General features: G+C 40.2%; 1 protein-coding gene across 7 annotated transcripts in view; it reads right to left on the reverse strand.

The window, feature by feature from the left end:
• The window catches only part of ARK2N (arkadia (RNF111) N-terminal like PKA signaling regulator 2N), a 62,916-nt gene that overhangs the window by 14,841 nt on the left and 28,684 nt on the right, over positions 1–19,391 (reverse strand). For 2 of the 7 annotated variants that reach the window (XM_026713896.2, XM_026713893.2), the window contains exon 4: positions 2,097–2,279. In XM_026713896.2, coding sequence (XP_026569681.1) covers positions 2,097–2,279 — 183 coding nt within the window. Of the gene's footprint in view, positions 1–2,096; positions 2,298–15,051; positions 18,129–19,391 lie in introns of those variants that run through there. The other 5 variants (XM_026713894.2, XM_026713892.2, XM_087927546.1 and 2 more) reach the window with 4 other exon arrangements.

Genomic DNA, 19,391 nt, shown 5'->3' on the forward strand with positions numbered 1-19,391 from the left:
GATAAGAGTTATATAATATAAAACAGATATTAGAAGCTGAATGTTATAATTGTATAATGTATAAATTAAATGTTTAATGAGATTTAAAAGGATTAACAATTATAAGATATAAAAGTGACACACTCTACTTGGTAATCACAGGGGAAACCTTGCTTTTTAATGCTTGGAAGGGGAGGGAATTTTTAATTTTCTTTTCCCTTTTGGGATGATGGTGGAAAAAGAATGTATGAAATTGTAAACAGGACAGACAAAAGTACAAGTATAATGACTAGAAAGGTATAGAAATTTAGAAAAAAGATACGTAATTGAATTAGAAGGGAATGAGATAATTATAAAATAAGATTGAGGAAAGTAAGGGAAGGGGAAAATTATTGAGAAATTAATAAAATGGTGACAACATATGAAATTGAATACAAAGATGAATATGTAACTGAGTTTATATCTGTATGGAGATGTGATAATCTGGAATCATGCTGTTCTCTAAAAAAAGATGTTCTATTTTTATTATGTTTTGTGAAAACCCAAATAAAACTTTTACAAAAAAAGGGGGGGTGACTTATGACCATTTTTCATCCTTATGACCATTGCAACATCCCCGTGGTCACATGATCAAAAATCTTGCTTCGCAACTGGTTCATATTTATGACGGTTGCAGTGTCCCGGGGTCATGTGATCCCCTTCTGCGACCGTCTGACACAGATTCACTTAACCATGTGACTAACTTCACTGTGGGAGATGACCAGGCCTAGACCGAGGGAGGGGTCAAATATGTCATCAGTCACGAGTCCCTACGTCCGCAAAAGATCTAAGTTCAGCCCATCTTGAGTGCCTTTCTTATCTCCCATTCTGTCATGCCCCTGTGGGAGTCTGAATCTGAGGAGGAAGACAAACAGCTGACAGGGAGCGGGAGTGTGGCTTCGTTGGCTGTGGAGGAAACTGGGGAAGGGCAAAGTCCAGCTGGGCAGAGCAGGGGGAGAGACAGAACAAGAGAGAGGGAGTTCAGAGGAAGACCCCAGGCCTACCTCCTCTTCATCCTAGGGCATGCAGGGAGGAATGGAGAAGAGAGCAACGTGGGTTGTGTGGCTTACGGGGGAGGAAAGGGCCCTGATTCCCTTCATTAGCCACACCTGGGAAGAGAGTTTAAAAGAAATACATGCTGACTGTGGCAGCTGCTGGGAGCAAATGGAACCCAAAGTTTATGTTCCTGAGACATTTGTTAAGTGAATTTTGCCCCCAGTTTACAACCTTTCGTGCCACAGTTGTTCAGAGAATCACTGCAGTTGTTAAATTAGTAAAACGGTTGGTAAGTGAATCTGGCTTCCTTGTTGACTTTGCTTGTCAAAGAGGTTGCAAAACGGGATAACGTAACCTCGGGACACTGCAATGGTCATAAGTAGGAGTCAGTTGCCAAGCATCTGAATTTGGATCATGTGACCCTGGGGGATGTGGCAACCCTGCTCAGTGCGAAAAACGGTCACAAGTCACTTTTTTCAGGACTGTTGTCACTCTGCACGGTCACTACATGAACTGTTGTTCACTACCTGTACTCATTTGAGCTATCTGAAACTCCCGATTTCCGTGGCGCTTGACATTAAGAACGGCGGGAATTCGCTAAGCAACTCTGGCAAAACAAGTCATCAAAATGGGTCAAATTCACTTAACAACGGTCTCGTTTCACAACAGAAATTAGGGGCTCAATTGAGGTCCAGGATCGCCTGTACTGCAAGTAGGCAGATATCTTTTTGCGCAGGTATTACTACTGCAGGACCTAGGTTGGGATCATGTGATTCCACATGGAAAGAGAAGTAAACCTTGAGGGGAAGCACCAGAAGCAGTGGTGGGATTCAAATTTTTTTTTTTACTACCAGTTCTGTGGGCGTGGCTTGGTGGGTGTGGCTTGTTGGGCATGGCAGGGGAAGGATATTGTACAATCTCCATTCCCACCCCACTCCTGGGGAATGGTTGCCACCGGTTCTCCGAACTACTCAAAATTTCTGCTACCGGTTCTCCAGAAATGGTCAGAACTTGCTGAAGACCATCTTTGACCAGAAGGCTGCTATGATCCCAGCAAGACCCATGAAATACATTCTACCCACTTGTCTCTGCATTCAGCTCTTCCAGCAAACCTCTCGTCCTCCAAGTAGGCTCAGCGTCCTGGTTAGCGACGGAACTGTTGTGCTCTTGAACGGCTGCGGCTGCCAAAAGATTGTCCACGTTCACCACTTCGGGGTCAGAGTTTGTGTCCGAGATATCGTAATGGGGCACGACGGGAGGTCCATCTGGAAAGGAAAGGAAACCTACAGAGATCAGTGATGATTGACTGCCTTTGGCTGTAAAAACCCAACATGTGAGCATTTCAAAATAAACGGCATGTAAAACATATGAGCTGTTGCAATAATACACCTGAATAAAATGCTTAACATAAAAACTCAGGAAATGAATATGTGAAACAGACAGCTGTCCTTCCCATTAAAACATAGACCCCTAATTCTGTCACAGGAATTAAATGATTTCTATTTAAAAAGAAAGAAGGATGGTGTAGTTTTTTTTGTTTGGAAAATGGCTGCTTAAATCTAATAAATTTCAAATACATGTCTATACTGGTTTTATTTTGGTTTTAGAGTGTTACGTTTAGAAAAAAAAAATATAACCCTGATATTAAAATATAAAATACAACCCTGATATTCATACGGTCGATCTGATATTATACAGAGTCTTAAAAGACAAATAATGGGCAAATCATCATTTTTCAGGTTATTCATCTATCCACCCTTACAAAAGAATTTGATCCCAACTTTTTCAAGTTGCAGTATTTGTTGTTTAGTATGGAAGGACTATAAAACAAAATTCCAGATGGAAATTTGAAGTAGAACGTAACAGGCCTATTCCCAAACTAACCACGCTAGTAACAATTACCTATTAATACAGAAGAGGAGGAGAAATTAAATAAAAAAAGGCACTGGTTTTGTGACACAAAGTCAATGGACCAATTCAGATATGGCCAAATTCGCCGTCAGAAATACGTTCTAAGATCGTGTATTCCTCTCTTCTGCATTTTAGTTTCTGGGAATTTGCCCAGAAAATTGCCTTCCTGTCCAAATGAGCCATGTTTTGTGTTCCCATTTGTCATAGTTTACTTCAAAATTGGAACTGGAAATTTCAGTTTGAAATGGGCTTAAAACTATAGTTTGCACGCACACATACAAAATCAGAGTTTGCTCATTTGTAAGCTGCTGTTGTTGGCTCACCAGGGCTACCTCAGGAAGTGAAGGAAGGAAGTGAGCATTATTGCAAGCACGTCTGGGTTGCCAAATTATATAATCAGTCATATCTGAACCAAATCCAAAATTTCACTATGTCTACTTGGATGCACATTATTCCCCAGGTGTTCCCAAAGGAACGCAGAACGTTTTTTTTCCCCTCCAGTTTTATTTTCAGAACAATCCTATAAAGGAAATTAGGCTGAGGGATGATTTTTAATCTCAAGGGTTGCAACGGCTCAGCGGTTGAAGACGCTGAACTTGTCAGCTAGAAAGCTGACAGACCAAGTTTGAGACCTGAGCACAAGGCAACGGGGTGAGCTCCCATTCCTATCTCAGCTCCGGCCAGCCTAGCAGTTCGAAAGCATGCAAATGCAAGTAGATAAATAGGTACCACTTCGGTGGGAAGGGAACAACGTTCTGTGCAGCTTGGCGTATAGTCATGCTGTCCACATGACCATAGAAGTGTCTTCGGACAACGCCGGTTCCCTGAGCTAAGAAATGGAGACAAGCAACATCCCCAGAGTTGGACACGACTGGACGGGGGAAACTTTTACCATTTTTATTCCCAATGTCACTTAAGGTGAACTTGAGACTTCCTAACCATCACATCCGTAGAGGCCATCAATCATTTTGTGATTGAAACCCATTTGGGGATTCAGTGCTCAGCTTAGGATAGTCCTCAAAAAGAATGTGGACATTTCCTGTTTATTTCATTTACTCCCAGGTCCTATTATCACAAGTTTTCCTCGATCTGAAGCATACAGCATTTATGTGATGGGAATGTGTGTAATTGTTAAGAAGTCTGAAACATTTAAATCAGGGATGGCCAACCTTGGCGACTTGATGATTTGTGGACTTCAACTCCCAGAATTCCCCAGCCAGCCATGGCTGGCTGGGGAATTCTGGGAGTTGAAGTCCACAAATCTTAAAATCCACAAATCTTAAAATCGCTAAAACTGGTTACTCCTGATTTATGGGCTTACCAGTTAATCAAATTGATCACTTGACTAAGAAAGGGATCAGAAAGTCCAGCATTCTTGCTTTCCGCCACGATCAAATTCATTTTTGGAAGCCCATATGCAGGGTAAGAGCCGGAGAAAGGGGGGGCCCCTCCTTCGCGGTTGCTCTCCAGCAACGGGCAGTGAATCATCATCCTTAACAATGGTTTATAATCACTTCCATAAATTCATCTCCTGCCTCTTTAAATGCTTCTTTGAAACCAGCAGCTGTCTCCACCATAAATCCCTTACGCTCCTGAGGACATCCTAAGGATGTTTTGCAGATAATGGAAGAGGAAGCCTCTTGCTGTCGAGAGAACCCGCCCTCATTTAAGTTGTCACTTAAAAGGAATTTGGAGATGGTAGTAGTAACGTTTGCTCAATAGTTCCCTTGGACTCCTAGCCCAAGGCTGGGAATTGCCTCTGCCAAACATTTTAGGGAATTCGCTACATGTTGAGACGCACAGTGTTGGGCTCATGATTGATCCAGAACAGGTAGTCCTCCATTTACAATCACCATTTCCGTTGCTAAGCGAGACAGTCGTTAAGTGAATTTTGCCCCATTTGATGGCCCTTCTTGCCACCGTTGTTAAGTGGATCACTGTGACTGAGCGAGCAATATGGTTCTTAAGTGAATCCAGCTCCCCAGGTGTTTTTGCTTGACCGAAAATCGTAAGAGGGGACGACACCACCGTCATAAATTGAGTCAGTTGCCAAGCATCTGAATTCTGATTACATGAACAGGGGGATGCTGCAAAGGTTATAAATGTGAAAAACGGTCGTAAGCTCCTTTTTTCAGTGCCGTGGTAACTTTGAACGGTCAGTAAACGAATTGTTGTAAGTTGGAGACTGCCTGTTTAAAAACAACTTTTAACATTAGAAAGGCTGTTGTATTGCATGCAAGGTAAGCTTCAGCCCGATATAACTAGAGATGATAGTTCGAATAAACTGTATTATAGGGAAAGAGCTTGAAGGCTGAAGATCTACAGTTCAAACTAAAGACATTTCTCTGTTATCAGTAGAGAATAGCAATAGCAATTGCACTTACAGTGCTTTTACAGCCCCCTCTAAGTGGTTTACAGAGTCAGCCTCTTGCCCCCAACAATCTGGGTCCTCATTTTACCCACCTCGGAAGGATGGAAGGCTGAGTGAACCTTGAGCCTGGTGAGATTTGAACTGCCAAACTGCAGGCAGCCGGCAGTCAGTAGAAGAAGCCTGCAGTAATGCGCTCTAACCACTGCGCCACCATGGCTCATAGCATAATCCCCATAGCAATAGCAATAAGACTTATTTATCACTTCATGTTGATTTACAGCCCTCTCTTAAGTGGTTTACAGAGTCAGCCTCTTGCCCCCCCAGCAATCTGGATCCTCATTTTACCGACCTCAGATGAATGGAAGGCTGAGTCAACCTTGAGCTGGTCAGGATTGAACTGCTGGCAGTGGGCAGAGTTGGCCTGCAATATACTGCATTCTAACAAATTGCATCACCAGGGCTCTTATATAGGTAGTCCTGGACCAACAATTGAGCCCAGATTTTCTGTTGTTAAGTGAGACAATTGTTAAGTGAATTTCACCTCAATTTTTTTGACCTTCCTTGGCCTCAGTTGTTCAGTGAATCACTGCAGTTGATGAGTTAGTAATCCAGTGAAGTGGATCTGGCTCCCCCGTTGAGTCTGCTTGTCAGAAGGTCGCAAAAGGGGATCGCACGATCCCGGGACACTGCAACCGTCATAAATATGAGTCAGTTGCCAAGGGTCTGGATTTTGGTCACCTGACCGTGGGGAAGCTGACAAAGGTCCTAACTGCGAACAACAGCCCTAAATCACTTTTTTCAATGCTGTGGCAACTTCGAATGGTCACTAAATGAACTGTTGCAAGTCGAGGACTACCATAAAGGACCTTCCCTCAAGAAAAGAGATATTTGGACATGGAACTTTTAAACATTGACGTTCCATCTAGCTGACAAATTTTTTTAAAAAAAGAATCGACATTTTAATCCGCAGTTTTCCCTTTTAAAATGTTTGGCAGGTTAAGATTCTGAGACAAGTTATACATGGAACACCTGAAATCAGTTTTGCAGTTTATACTAAAGGAAGGTACAGTCAAATCTAGTTTCTTTTTGAAAACACGCAGTTCCAAAAATGACAGCACTTTACTTAAAAAGGGGTAAACGAATGGTTAAATATGAGAAGGCACGAGGTTGGTGATGATGGAAAACGATGATTTTTTGCAATAAACACTGATGACTGCAAAGTGTTGGAGAAGCCTTAACAAATCGGCATTTCAATATTCACTGTCTAAAATGTTGCATGCAGCTGTATCGAAGGAAAATACTTGAGGTTGAAGAGGGGTTGGCAGGTTTGAGTAATGTGAAAAAGGATAGCTATTTCTCCCCGTGATGAGTCATCAGAGTTCAGTGCAACCGGGCTTCAATGGACATTGCATGACCGATTAAAAAAAAAAAAGTTTTAAGTGCAGAAGATACGAGGGTTAAGTACAATATTGACTGTTTATTACCTAACCAATGGTGGTGCTGTTTGTAATTAATTCCTTTTATCAATTTCTCAACGGATTGCCTTTAATTACCAGCACTGGTTTGTCCAAAGTAGAATCAAACAGATTTATGGAGGTCAAATTATGCTTAGTTAACAATAAGAACCAAGTCAAAATTGTACCACTCCAACATGTATAATCATGCAAAAATGTAGAATAAAATGCATATACATGCAGAGTGATATTCTGATCACCTACCCAGAGAATAACTTGGGTGAAAGTCTTCATCAGTAGGGAATAAAAGCATAAACTTGCTATCTGTAGCGCCAACTCTGGTATCTTCCACACTTCCAAACAGCAAACCTTATAGCTTAGCTTAAATTTAGCATACATGAGAGAGTGACAATTTACATGCTGAACAATAAGATTTATCAGTTAAGAAAAAAAAAATCAACTTCTTTTTGTTTTTCAAGTTTTCATTAAATCAAGGAAAGAAACCAAAATATATGCCTTCACTCTGTGAATGGAACAAAAATGTTGCTTTTTAAAATTCTGACTCTCAAGTTAGATGAAAATATGAGCAAATCTTAGGAGGCAAATAAGCTGAAAACAGGCAAGCAGAGAGGAACACAAGGTTGGAATATTTGGCACAAGATTTTTCTGTACAAACATTCCTACAGTTAAAAAAAAAACCAGGGTTCAATGAAACTTAGGCAGGAAACTTACCAATAACCCTTTGTTTACAGGGAATAGCGTATACATGTGAATGGTTTCTTTGGGACATTCAATTTCAAGGCTACCATGCTATGCATACTTACTTAGAATAATTCTACTGTGGTCAAAAGGGATTATTCCTATTTTGAATGAACAAGCAGGGGATTGGATCCTGTGATCCTGAAATGCATCGGGTGAAAAACTGGTATCCTTCAGCCATTCCACAAACCAACTTTTTTTTTCAGATTTGCTGTTTTGCTCGTTTTGAAACTAGGTAATATGATGTCTCTTTTAATATGTGTTCATTACTGCGAACTGCAAAGAATAAATGCTCTCGCCAGACAGAAAGCTGAAATGGATGTACTGAAATGTGCCAAAGAAGCTTTTTGAAAGAGAAGCTAAATCTTTTCAAGGAAAACAAACAAACAAACAAACAAACAAACAAGTCCCCCTGAAAAGCTGTCAGAGAGTTGGGGAGGGGGAATTAGAAATCCATGATGATGAAGGAAGCTGATTAGTCTTCCACATGTTTATGTCTTGCGCTTTTATACTGAACTGGTGCCCAGAAAATTATTCAGGAAGCCTTTCCCCAACCCTCTTCCTCATGCCCTACAGTCCTCGTGTCTGCATTTCCAATAAAAGCACCATGCCAGGAAAATTCCCCAGTCATTTCACTGGAGGAAACCATTCCTCCTGAGAAAATAAAAGGAAACTAACTATCGCTTCATCAAAAAGAGAAAATTATTGGGTCTCCGAAACTTAAAACTTATCAATACAAAATGCAAAGGGAGAATACATATGAAAACCATGTGAAGAAAGGTTGCAGGAATTGGGTTTGACTAGAGAAAAGAAGGACCAGGGGGAACATGATAGCAGGATTCCAGTATTTGAGGGGCTGCCACAAAGAGGAGGGGGTCCATTTATTTTCCAAGGTCCCAGAGGGCAGGACAAGGAATGATGGTTGGAAACTAATCAAAGAGAGAAGCAACCTGGGATTAAGGAGACGCTTCCTAACCGTGAAGACAATAAACCAGTGGAACAGCTTGACTGCAGAAGTTGTGGCTGCTCCATCACTGGAGGTTTTTAAAGAAGAGACTGGACAACCATTTGTCTGAAATGGGGCAGGGTTTCCTGCTTGACCAGGGGGTTGGACTAGAAGACCTCCAAGGTCCCTTCCAGCTCTTCACTCATTGATTTGATGCTGATTCAAGAGCGAGATTAGAGCTCAATATAAACACAGTAAGGAAGAGGAGGGGCGGGTAAAATAAAAGCAGATTTACGGGAGGAAAATAAGTGTAACATCCCCAAACCATCTAGGCTAGCTTCCTGGAGATACTTATAAACAAGGCATAAAAGCAGTAACTTTCCACAGCTGCTGATTTCCACTGAGTAAAAATGCTGTGGGGTACATTCGCCACTGAAAACGGAGGTCCTCAACTTTTGACCACAACGGAGCCCAAAGTATCCACTGCTAACAAGACAGCTGTTAAGAGAGTAAGACAGCCATTAAGTGAATGTGGCTTCCCCACTGACTCCAAAAGTGATCACGTGACCTGGGAAACGACAACCGTCATAAATACACGCCGGTTGCCAAGCTTCTGAATTTTGTTCGCGTGACCACGGGAATGCCGTAACGGTCCTTAAGTGTGGAAAAACGGTCACAAGTCACTTTTTTTGTTCAGTTCGAAAGGTCACTAAACGAATGCTTCGAAGTTGAGGACTATCTGTATAACTTCCACGCCTGACAGCCAAATGATTTCCTTTCAAAGGTGTCTAATCTCCTTTCAAAGGAAGACCGAATCTTTGATTTTTTATTTCTTCTGATGATTGGAAGTGCTCACTTCTTCCCAGGCAACAAAAGAATAGATCAATAAGAGATCCAATGGGAGAATCACACAGCCCCATGATTTCTTCATCAGAAGAAATAAAGATTCAGTCTTCCTTTTAAAGGAGATTAGACACCTTTGAAGGAAATCTGTCAGGCGTGGAAGTTTTATGAAAGAACTGGACAACCACTTGTCCGAAATGGTACAGGGCAGAGGTATCAAACCTCCGGGGGGGGCGGGGGGGGGCGGGCATGGGGTGTTGTTGGGGTGGGCCTGGCCAGGGTGGGCGTGACATGGTGTCAACTCATGAAATCTTTCTATGGTCTTTTTAGAGATGCCTACAGAAGAAATGGAGGGGGGAGCAGTGTGGCAGTTTGCAAACCGAAACCACATTCCATAAATGCTTTCAAAGATACTATCTAGGTGTACTAGAAGTTTCTGCCAGCAAAATTCTAACTGGAGAGCATAATTGATGATTCTTGGCTATGGAGGTGTCCCATTGGAGGATAGGAATTAAGATACACCCAGGGGGTAAGGGGAAACCAGGGCCAAGGTGACAATGAATGATAAGTCTCAGAGTCGGCTACACCCAGGCACTGCTGCATCTTCTAACTCCCAATAAATCCTTTTTAAGTTTTGGAAGTTTGGTTCGAGACTCATGATTTAAATGGGGATAACTGCGGAATCCTGACACATGGGACTCCTGTGGTGGCCAAGTGCTAAGGCAGGACTTCCCTGAGACCCTCCTTCACTCTCATTATAATCTTCCTTTCCTTTCCTTTCCTTTCCTTTCCTTTCCTTTCCTTTCCTTTCCTTTCCTTTCCTTTCCTTCTTCTCTAACTTTTCTTCCTTTCCTTTCCTTCCTTACTTCCCTTCCCTTCCCTTTCTTCCCTTCCCTTCCTTACCCTTTCCTTCTTTCCTTTCCTTTCCTTTCCTTTCTTCCCTTCCTTACCCTTTCCTTCTTTCCTTTCCTTTCCTTTCCTTTCCTTTCCTTTCCTTTCCTTTCCTTTCCTTTCCTTTCCTTTCCTTTCCTTTCCTTTCCTTTCCTTCTTCATTCCCTTTTGTGGTCTGTTTTTGCTAGCAGAGGCACTACGGGCTGGTCCTTTGCTGTTTCGAAGCCAGCTCTGTGGGCCAGATCTGAGCACACCACAGGGCAGATCCAAGCCTTGAGTTTGATACCCAAATTCTTGATTGGGCGGGGGGGGGGGTTGGACTAGAAGACCTCGAAGGTCCCTTCTAACTCTGTTACTTCGTTACCTTTACAGACCATAAGCTGTTCAGAGGACAGGAAAAATCTGCAGGGGATGGACTGCCCCCCACCTTGTCCTGTGGGTCCATGCAACTAAATTAGGGCACCTCTATTTAATCACCAGCTATTCATTGGGAACGGTCTCAAATAATTAAATGTGCCAGGAGGGAAGGGGAAGGAAAACTAAAATGGAAGCCTATCTCTCATCAAGGGGAATGGGGTGATGATAACAGGTAGTCCTCAACTTACAACAGCTTGCTCAGTGACCATTCAAAGTTACAACGGCACTGAAAACAGTGCCTTATGGCCGTTTTACACACTTATGACCACTGCAGCATCCCCATGGTCATGTGATTTACATTCAAATGCTTGGCAACTGACTCATATTTATGATGGATGCCCTGTCCCATGGTCATATGATGCCCTTTTGCAACTTTTTAACAGTCAGTGGGGAATTCACTTAACAATTGTAATACTAATTTAATAACTGCAGGGATTCGCTTTAAGAAATGTGGCAAGGAAAGTTGTACAATGGGGCAAAACTCACTGAGCAAATGTCTCACTTAGCAACATATATCTTCTCAATTGTGGTCATAAAGGGAAGGGAAAGGGAAAGGGAAAGGAAATTGTGAGCAAGGCTTGGGTAAGCCACCCAGAGTCATTTGCTGAGATAGGCAGCTATGGGAAGGGAAGGAAAAGGAAAGGAAAAGGAAAGGAAAGGAAAGGAAAAGGAAAGGGAAAGGAAATGAAATTGTGAGTGAGTGAGCCATCCAGTCATTTGCTGAGATGGGCGGCTATATGGATGGATGGAAGATGTGAGCAAGACCCAGAGTTACTCTGACATAAGATGGGCGGCCTATAAATTTTATAAATAAATTATTTATTATTTATAAATTTATTTTTTAATAAATTTTTAAAAACTCGGAGGTTTATTTCACCCCCAATCATAAGAGGGAACAATCAAGGGATATATTGTGACTATGACAAATAATCAGAGAAGAGGGGAAACCAACACAGGGAACAACAAAAGGGAAAACCAAAGGGGGTGTTTGCTGGCAGTCAAATCACTTATGATCACCCCCAAGGAGACCTGGTTTTCTACCTGGCTGAGGGCTGTAATATCATTCCTGTTTAAGAGGTGAGGCAATTTTACAGCTTGGGGATTGCAGATTCCACTTGATATTATTTCCCTCAATCTAAAGAGAAAACCATTCACGAACCAAACAGATGCTTTTGTTTCTTTGCTGAAATCTCTAGTCAGGTGAAAAATAGCGACCCCTAAATACAGGTAGTCTTCAACTCACAACAGTTCGTTTAGTGACCGTTCAAAGTTACAATGGCACCGAAAAAATGTGACTTATGACCGTTTTTCCCAGTTACTCCCCATGGTCGTATGATTTACGTTCAGTGGCTTGGCAACCGATTCTTATTTATGATGGTTGCAGTGTCCCAAGGTCACGCAAACCCTTTGGCGACCTTCTTGACAAGCAAAGTCGATAGGGAAACCGAATTCAGTTAACAACCGGGTTACTGACTTATCAACGGCAATGGTTCGCTTAGCAATGGAGACAAGGAAGGTCGTATAGTGGGGCAAAACTCACTCAACGAATGTTTCACTTAACCACAGAAATGTTGTGGGCTTAATTGTGATGGCAAGTCGAGGACTACCTGTCCCATAAAGAAACTGCTGTCATGGATACTGTTATTTTTTACTAATTTGTTTTACAGATTATCCCCGACTTACAACATATTCACTTGGTGATGGTTTGAAATCACAATGGCCCTGAAAAAAGTGACTTACGACCGTTTTTCACACTTACAACTCTTGCGGCATCCCCGTGGTCACATGATCGAAACTCAGTAATAGTACATTAGGTTGCGTTGCCTCAGCTGCTGTCGTTAATAAGCCGTGATTTATGGCTTACTGTATCCTATTACTCCAACAAAGCATGCTTTAAATAATCAAGCAACATTAAAATAAACCATAGTTAAGCTTCTTTTGAGGACCACAGCAATCTGTTCATCCCAGTTGCTGCAGTTTATAAGTAATTTTATGACTCAGTGTGATGTATGAACTCAACCACTGGCTTAGTACATAAATTGTATGATAGTTTCCTGAGTAGGACAGTTGGATTCCTTCATACACAGTCTTAAGCCATAGCTTACAAATTATGTCAAGATTCATGCAATGATACAAAACCAAAAGTATTCTGAATTGCAGCTTTGTGGGATTGTAACTCACTAGCAAATCACAGTTAAAGCAATTAATAGTTTTAAGTATGGGAGCCAAGACGACAGGAAAAAACACTTCTCAATATGATAAGACCTGTGTTCCAATTCTTTTTTGGGATCGCATTTCTTACTGGGTTACTGACACTTCCAATTAATCATCCTAAACTGTACTCACTTCCCAGAAAAGTCGTACCTCTGACAGGATCAGGCAACTGGTAATGGAATGAACCATACAGGATGCTCTCTTCCAGTTACTTAAGTCCCTCTGGCTGGATTCACACAAAACAATAATGACAAAGACAATACACCATGTATGAACTCAACTCAGTGAAATAAATCTTCCCTGAGTTACTACAAACCGAGTAGGATCTGCAACCTCCATGTTGTTCTTGACTTGTGGCTCACAGGACAACCTTATACTTACTCAGAAGTAAGCCGCTACTGAATTCAATTTCATTGTAAAAAGTTGGGTATGGCTATTGGTAATGTCAAGAAAAATCCTGAAAAATCCTTCCAAACATTTTACCATTTGGGGAAGGGGGTGGTTTCAGAAGGATTTGCTTCCAGGAGATCTTCTGATCTCTTCTTTCATGATCTTGATCTTCTGAGGCTGCTCGAGGGAAAGACACAAACAGCTCCCTCAAAAAAGCACAAAGAGGAATTTGCAGGAGGAGATAAAGGGGAAAGAGTAAATTTAAGGGCTGAGTAAACTGGCACTGCAATACTGAAGTAATACTGCGGTGACAGCAAATAGTATTAGTAGTAACTTCAATACTATTTGGATATTATCGGATATGAAGGCAAAATCTTTGCCACCTCATCGTTCGCAATTTGACATTTTCCGCATTTAGTCAGAACAAGAGTCTGAGCATGCAACGCATCAGATGCACCAACAATTGGTAAAAATAAGCAAGAGTTCTGAAGTAGGCAAAAAAATGACTGTATAGAAAATATACACTCCTTTAGAAATAAGATTTCAAGTTATTTGGAACCAAACTTGCAAGCTACTTGTTTTTTTCTAATTCATCACCTGGGCAGGTTCCTCCTTCTGCACCCTGTTAACTATTGTATTTGTCATCTTCACAAAATCTCAAGAGACAAACAGAGGAAGGGACCAATAAAAAGGATGACTTGCTGATCGCGAATGGCAGTTTCACGTACTACGCTGCATCTGGCAGAGAAGACCCTCATGAGTCAAAATTTAGATTGCTAATGGGATTAGCTGAAATCAAGATATAGTTTTTGATGTCTTCAGTTTCTCTGTCTTCCCCAGAGCACTTTGCTTGAAATATGGTTGGTTATAACCATGGTTGTTATGATCTCAAATACAGTTAGCTGTAATCATGACTCTTATTGTATTGAAACTTGAAATCATTACCTATAACTGAGATTAATGGAAGTGACACGTCCACTTTTCATAGCTGACCTTTCCTAAACCATGATTTAAACAGTTACTCTTGACTGCCTGGCTACAGGTAGTCCTCAACTTACAACCAATTGAGCCCAAAATTTATGTTGCTAAGCAAAGACATTTGTTAAGTGAGTTTTTCCCCATTTTACGATCTTTCTTGCCACAGTCGTTAAGTGAATCATCACTATTGTTAAGTTAGTAATATGGTTGTTAAGTGAGTCTTGTTTCCCCATTTACTTTGTCAGGAGGTCACAAAAGATGATCACATGACCCCAGGACACTGCAACCATCGTACATATGAGTCAGTTATCCAGCATCTGAATTTTGATTCCGTGACCATGGGGATGTTCCATAACTATGAACAAATTGTTATAAGTCACTTTTTTCAGTGATTTGTAACTTTGAACGGTCAGTAAATGAACTGTTGTATATCGGGGGCTACCGGTATCTTTCCAGAGCAGCATTTTAACAAAATCCAGTTCACTGGCACCAACAGAAATGCTACACAGCTTTTGTGGAAAACAAATATGAGCTTTAAATCACCTTTACATTCTAAGTTTGGTTTTTGCAATGATTTTTAGAGGGCGAGAGTTGGAAAAGTATGTCAAGAGCTGTTTCATATGTTAGTTTAGAATCCAATGAGAAATAATATATTGTAAAAATCTACCAATAAACCATACCTAATTTCTTATACTCCTGTAATGTTTCAGAACATGACTAAGGCAAGAAAATGGTGTTAAGCCAAGGTGTGTTTGGGAAAACCAATATAGCTGGCAGCCTCCTCGGAACATAATCCTAAATTCTTACCTGTATCTCAAGAGCAAAACAAAGAAACTACAATACAATAAACACTACACATTCTTAATTTGTAAAAGAATGGCAACTTTATGCTTTATTCAAGGCAAAACCAAAACCAAAACCAACTTGTCAAGATACTAAAGAGATTCCCTACTGTTTAAAACCAGTTAAATGTACACATTTTTAAGGTTAGGAAGGTATCAAATTCACATCCATATCAATATGATACATGGAAAACTATTAACACCAAACTTATTTTTAGAAACCATTCACGTTTGCTTTACATATTATTTCCTGCATAGCCTTTTGAACAAATATACCCTGAACAACGCAGCTTTTAAAAAGCTGCTTTATTTCTCCTAAGATAAATTATGTAGAGGAGAGGGTAAGAAACCGGTTTACATATTTTTAATTTTTTTTTTAAAAAAAACATCATGTTCTTTAAATACATTCAGATAAAATTAACATGGATCAATGAGCAATAACTGAAGATATCTATAAAGTACAGGCATCCAAGATATTGCTTTAAATATCACGATCTAAAGAGATCTTTTTGAATTTTCGAATGCTTATATCATTTCACTGCATGCCTTTTCACAAACTGCATTCAAAGATCTTTTCGCTTTCATAGACTGCTTTCCATGTGATAGGAGCAGCCTTGAGAAAAAAGACACAGCATCCTCATACCGAGGTACTCAAACAATTTGTTAATTCCCCCGCCCCTCAACTTTTACAATTGAAACTTTAGGCTGCAATCCTAAACCAAGAAAAAGCTGCAATGACCTGTGTGGGATTTACTTCTGAGTAAACATGTTTAGGATCTCATTAACTGTGGAGTCTTGGGCATAAATTTTACCCGATTGGGTTACCCACATTTTAAAAATTTTAGCATAATGAAAAAGTGTTTTTGTATTTTTAAAAAATAAATTATTTTCACATGAAAGGCGAAATAGGAACCATCAGAACTGTTGGATTTCTAACTTGTAAGGGATGTTTACTCAATAATAGCCTCTCCCAGGAATGAAGAAAATTTTAAACTGAAAAGAATAACTACATACTGAATGGGTAGTCCCAACCAACACCGCTAAGAAGAATGTTCAGTGAACAAGAGCTTAGAAAATGTTTCTAAAAAAATAAAAGACATGGAAAAAAAAGAGCAGCAACCCAGAAAGCCATGCAGCAAAACCCATTTATTCAAGATCTTATTATGTGTCCATATACACCATTTCCACATTTACTTGTAACGTTCAGGAAAACGTGGAATTTTTTTTAGATCAAGGAGATGGGATAAGAAAGAAAGAATACTCTGAAAACAAACTCTGAATAAATATTTGGAAAACAAAACAAAATCTTACCATATACTGCTTCCAGAGGTATATCTTCTGGAAGCAAGCACAGATTTTTTCATCCCTTAAATCACAGGTATCCAAACTTGGCAACTTGGGGCCTTCAACTTCTAGAATTCTTCACTCAGCCATGCTGGCTGGGGAATTCTGGGAGTTGAAATCATAAGTCTTAAAGTTGCCAACTTAAATGTATGGATAAAAGTGTCCCTGATAACTTAGCCTGAGTCCATGTTTTTTCCATTATCTGAACCAGCAGAGAACCCAATGGAAATCAGGAAAACAAGGATGTCAATCATAAAGCACACAACAGAAGGAAAAGGGTAATATTTGTTACTGCTTGAATCTTTCAAACTGTTATTTGGCATCAAGATTAGAAAATGAGGGAAGGAACTTGTTATGCAGCACAAGAGATACTGACTAAAAGAGCAATCAAAATGATCATGCTATGAATTCTTTTATAGGCTGCAAATGACAACATCTTTCAAGCTGAAATTTACAACTGGCCAAATTTCAAGACTTAACCCCACTATTATTTCACAATATAGTCCAGAATTGATAGCATAACATTACAATTTGATTGTATAAAACACACCCACACCGACAATTATTCTGTTTTGACAGGTGGTATAAGTTCTTATGCATGCTTTTATAGTAAATGTTCACTTAATCTCGTTCAATGTCCCCAAATTAATTTAACCCTTGGAGAGATAGATCTATTATTTTTCTCTCTCAAATTCTTCTGGCCATTGGGATTAGCATGTTTTTACAAAATGAAAGATTCCTCTAAATATAAATACTGTGAATGCATAAACTTGCGTGAAAGCGAATGAGAATATTGAATGGTTTATCAAAAACTTTCCAATTCATAAATCAGCCAATTTCTGCCCTAAGTGATGGACGAACCAAACATGGCAAGCAGTATTATAATTCTGTTTAAAATGCACAATATAGATGCTAGCATTTATTTTAAGAAAATATTTACAGGGCATACTGATTTGGTATGAGTCTTTCAATTTCAAATCTTTTATGTATATAATATATACAAATAAACAATTCTGGCATGCAAAAGGAGCAGATAAGGAATACATTGACTGGTCCTATAAGTAAAATATACACAAAAAAAGCTCACTAACGTAAGCTCTGCGGATGAAAAGCCAGGAAGAGCATCTCAATGGCAAAACCAAATGACATTTCTTCTCTCAAGAAGGTGACAAGAAAAATAAACACTGTTAAAAAGCCTAAAGAAGGAACCAAATTGTGTTATTTGTTTTACAACGGCCAGCTTTTCCAGTCAAGATCTGGGTTAACCGTTGCCGCTTGAGGATCTTGTTAAGTTTGTGATGGGTTCAAGCTGGATTCCATGATATTTCCGTTTTCAGGGAAGAGAGCTGGGAAATTGTTATTCAAAGTCTCTGGAGCCTCTAAAGCCATATCGGTATTTTGACAGCTGGCGTAAGAGTTAAAGGACGGCTGCTGTGGAAGTGCCTGGCTATCCGGCGGCACATGCATAAAAATCCCTGCCTGAGGAGTTGAGGAGATTCTTTGGCCATCTAAGGGTACTTTAGGTTCCCTGGACTCCAGTTGCTGCTTGCTTTCTTCATCGGTGTCCAGGCGAGTGAGTTTTTCTATCCACATGCGGAACTTCTCCTCTGTCTGCCTCTGCATCTCGGCAAAGCAGTTCATGGCCTCTTCCAGGACGCTGCCTATGCAGTTCCTATCCCACACGGTGCCCCTGTCAAGCAATCCTGGAATTTCCCTGGTCGCTCCTCCAGATCCCCCAGCACGACTGAAGCCAGCTTGAAAGACATTGAGGCCATGGCATCAGATATCATTAAAGGAAGATAATCACATCCACACATTTAAGGCATGCGAGTATGGTATGAACGAGCTACACGCTTGCTCTAACTGACCAAGAGACACCGTCCCGGAGGAGTACTGTGTCTGTGTTCATAAACCACCGCACATTAAGGAAAACCTTTTTGACTTTTCGAAATTATTTTCAGAAAGTGAAATTAACACAATTCCCCTATGCAGTTTAAACCTTCATTGCAGAAAGCAAAAATTAAAAATTTTTTAAAAAAACAACCTCAAATCTAGGCTGTATGCATATCTTTCTTAACATAAGTAGCCCTCCCAAAGCAGATCAGGAATATTAAGTCCAGAATTCCACTTCCATTAATCCATTGGTAAGTATCTTTGGGAGTTAAGTAAGCCTTGAAGGTGACAGGCTGGTTGTACCTCAACATTATTACCCATAAACATGACAGTTCTGTTCATCTTATGGTTACTGTCATTCTCTAGGCCTCTAAGATTTAAAAGAAGCTTAGCTATCCACCGGGGAAGTGGTACACAACTAATTATGTCAAACCAACTTTAATTACACTGCTTTAAAAAAAAAAAGACAATCGGGCCAAAAACCCATCCAGTCCTGCATTCTGTTCCCAACAGCGCCCCTCAGATATCCCTTTGTAGCTTATGATGAAGACATGAAATTATCCTTCCAATTATATATCCCAACAAGTATGTCATTATGACTAGTCGTAGCCTTTGATATCTTCTGTTAAATTATTTAGTTACCTTTTAAAAACTTCTAATTTAGTAGTTATCACCACTCTGCTGGGGCAGGGGAGGGGGGAATCCCAAACCTTGGAGACCTGCTCTGTGGACTTTATTGGGAAAAAAAAAACTGCTCCTGCGGGCAGTTATTATTAAGTCACACAAATTAACAATTACACAATTCTAGATATTCCCAAAGAAACACTTTGGAAAAGTCCAGACTTAAGGCACAATTAGAATATGCCCACTGAAATCAAGATTTAAAATAAGACTAAGTCTTATATAGTCTAGTCTTTCTAATATCTTACCCATAGAAATGTAAACAAATTTAATTTTCAATTTGTATTCAGGTAACATTTAGAGCTTTGCCAAAATTCGTCAGGGAATAAAATGACTAAGGGAAGAGTAGATAAACATGGGCACAGAGAAAAATTAGGAGGAACACAGACAGTGAACAATGAAGAAAAAATGGAAATACACTAATTATTTCCAGTGGTTATAAA

This window comes from Pseudonaja textilis, chromosome 2, assembly GCF_049901715.1.
Source record: "Pseudonaja textilis isolate UNSWEBS1 chromosome 2, rPseTex1.2, whole genome shotgun sequence".
Taxonomy (NCBI): Eukaryota; Metazoa; Chordata; class Lepidosauria; order Squamata; family Elapidae; genus Pseudonaja; species Pseudonaja textilis.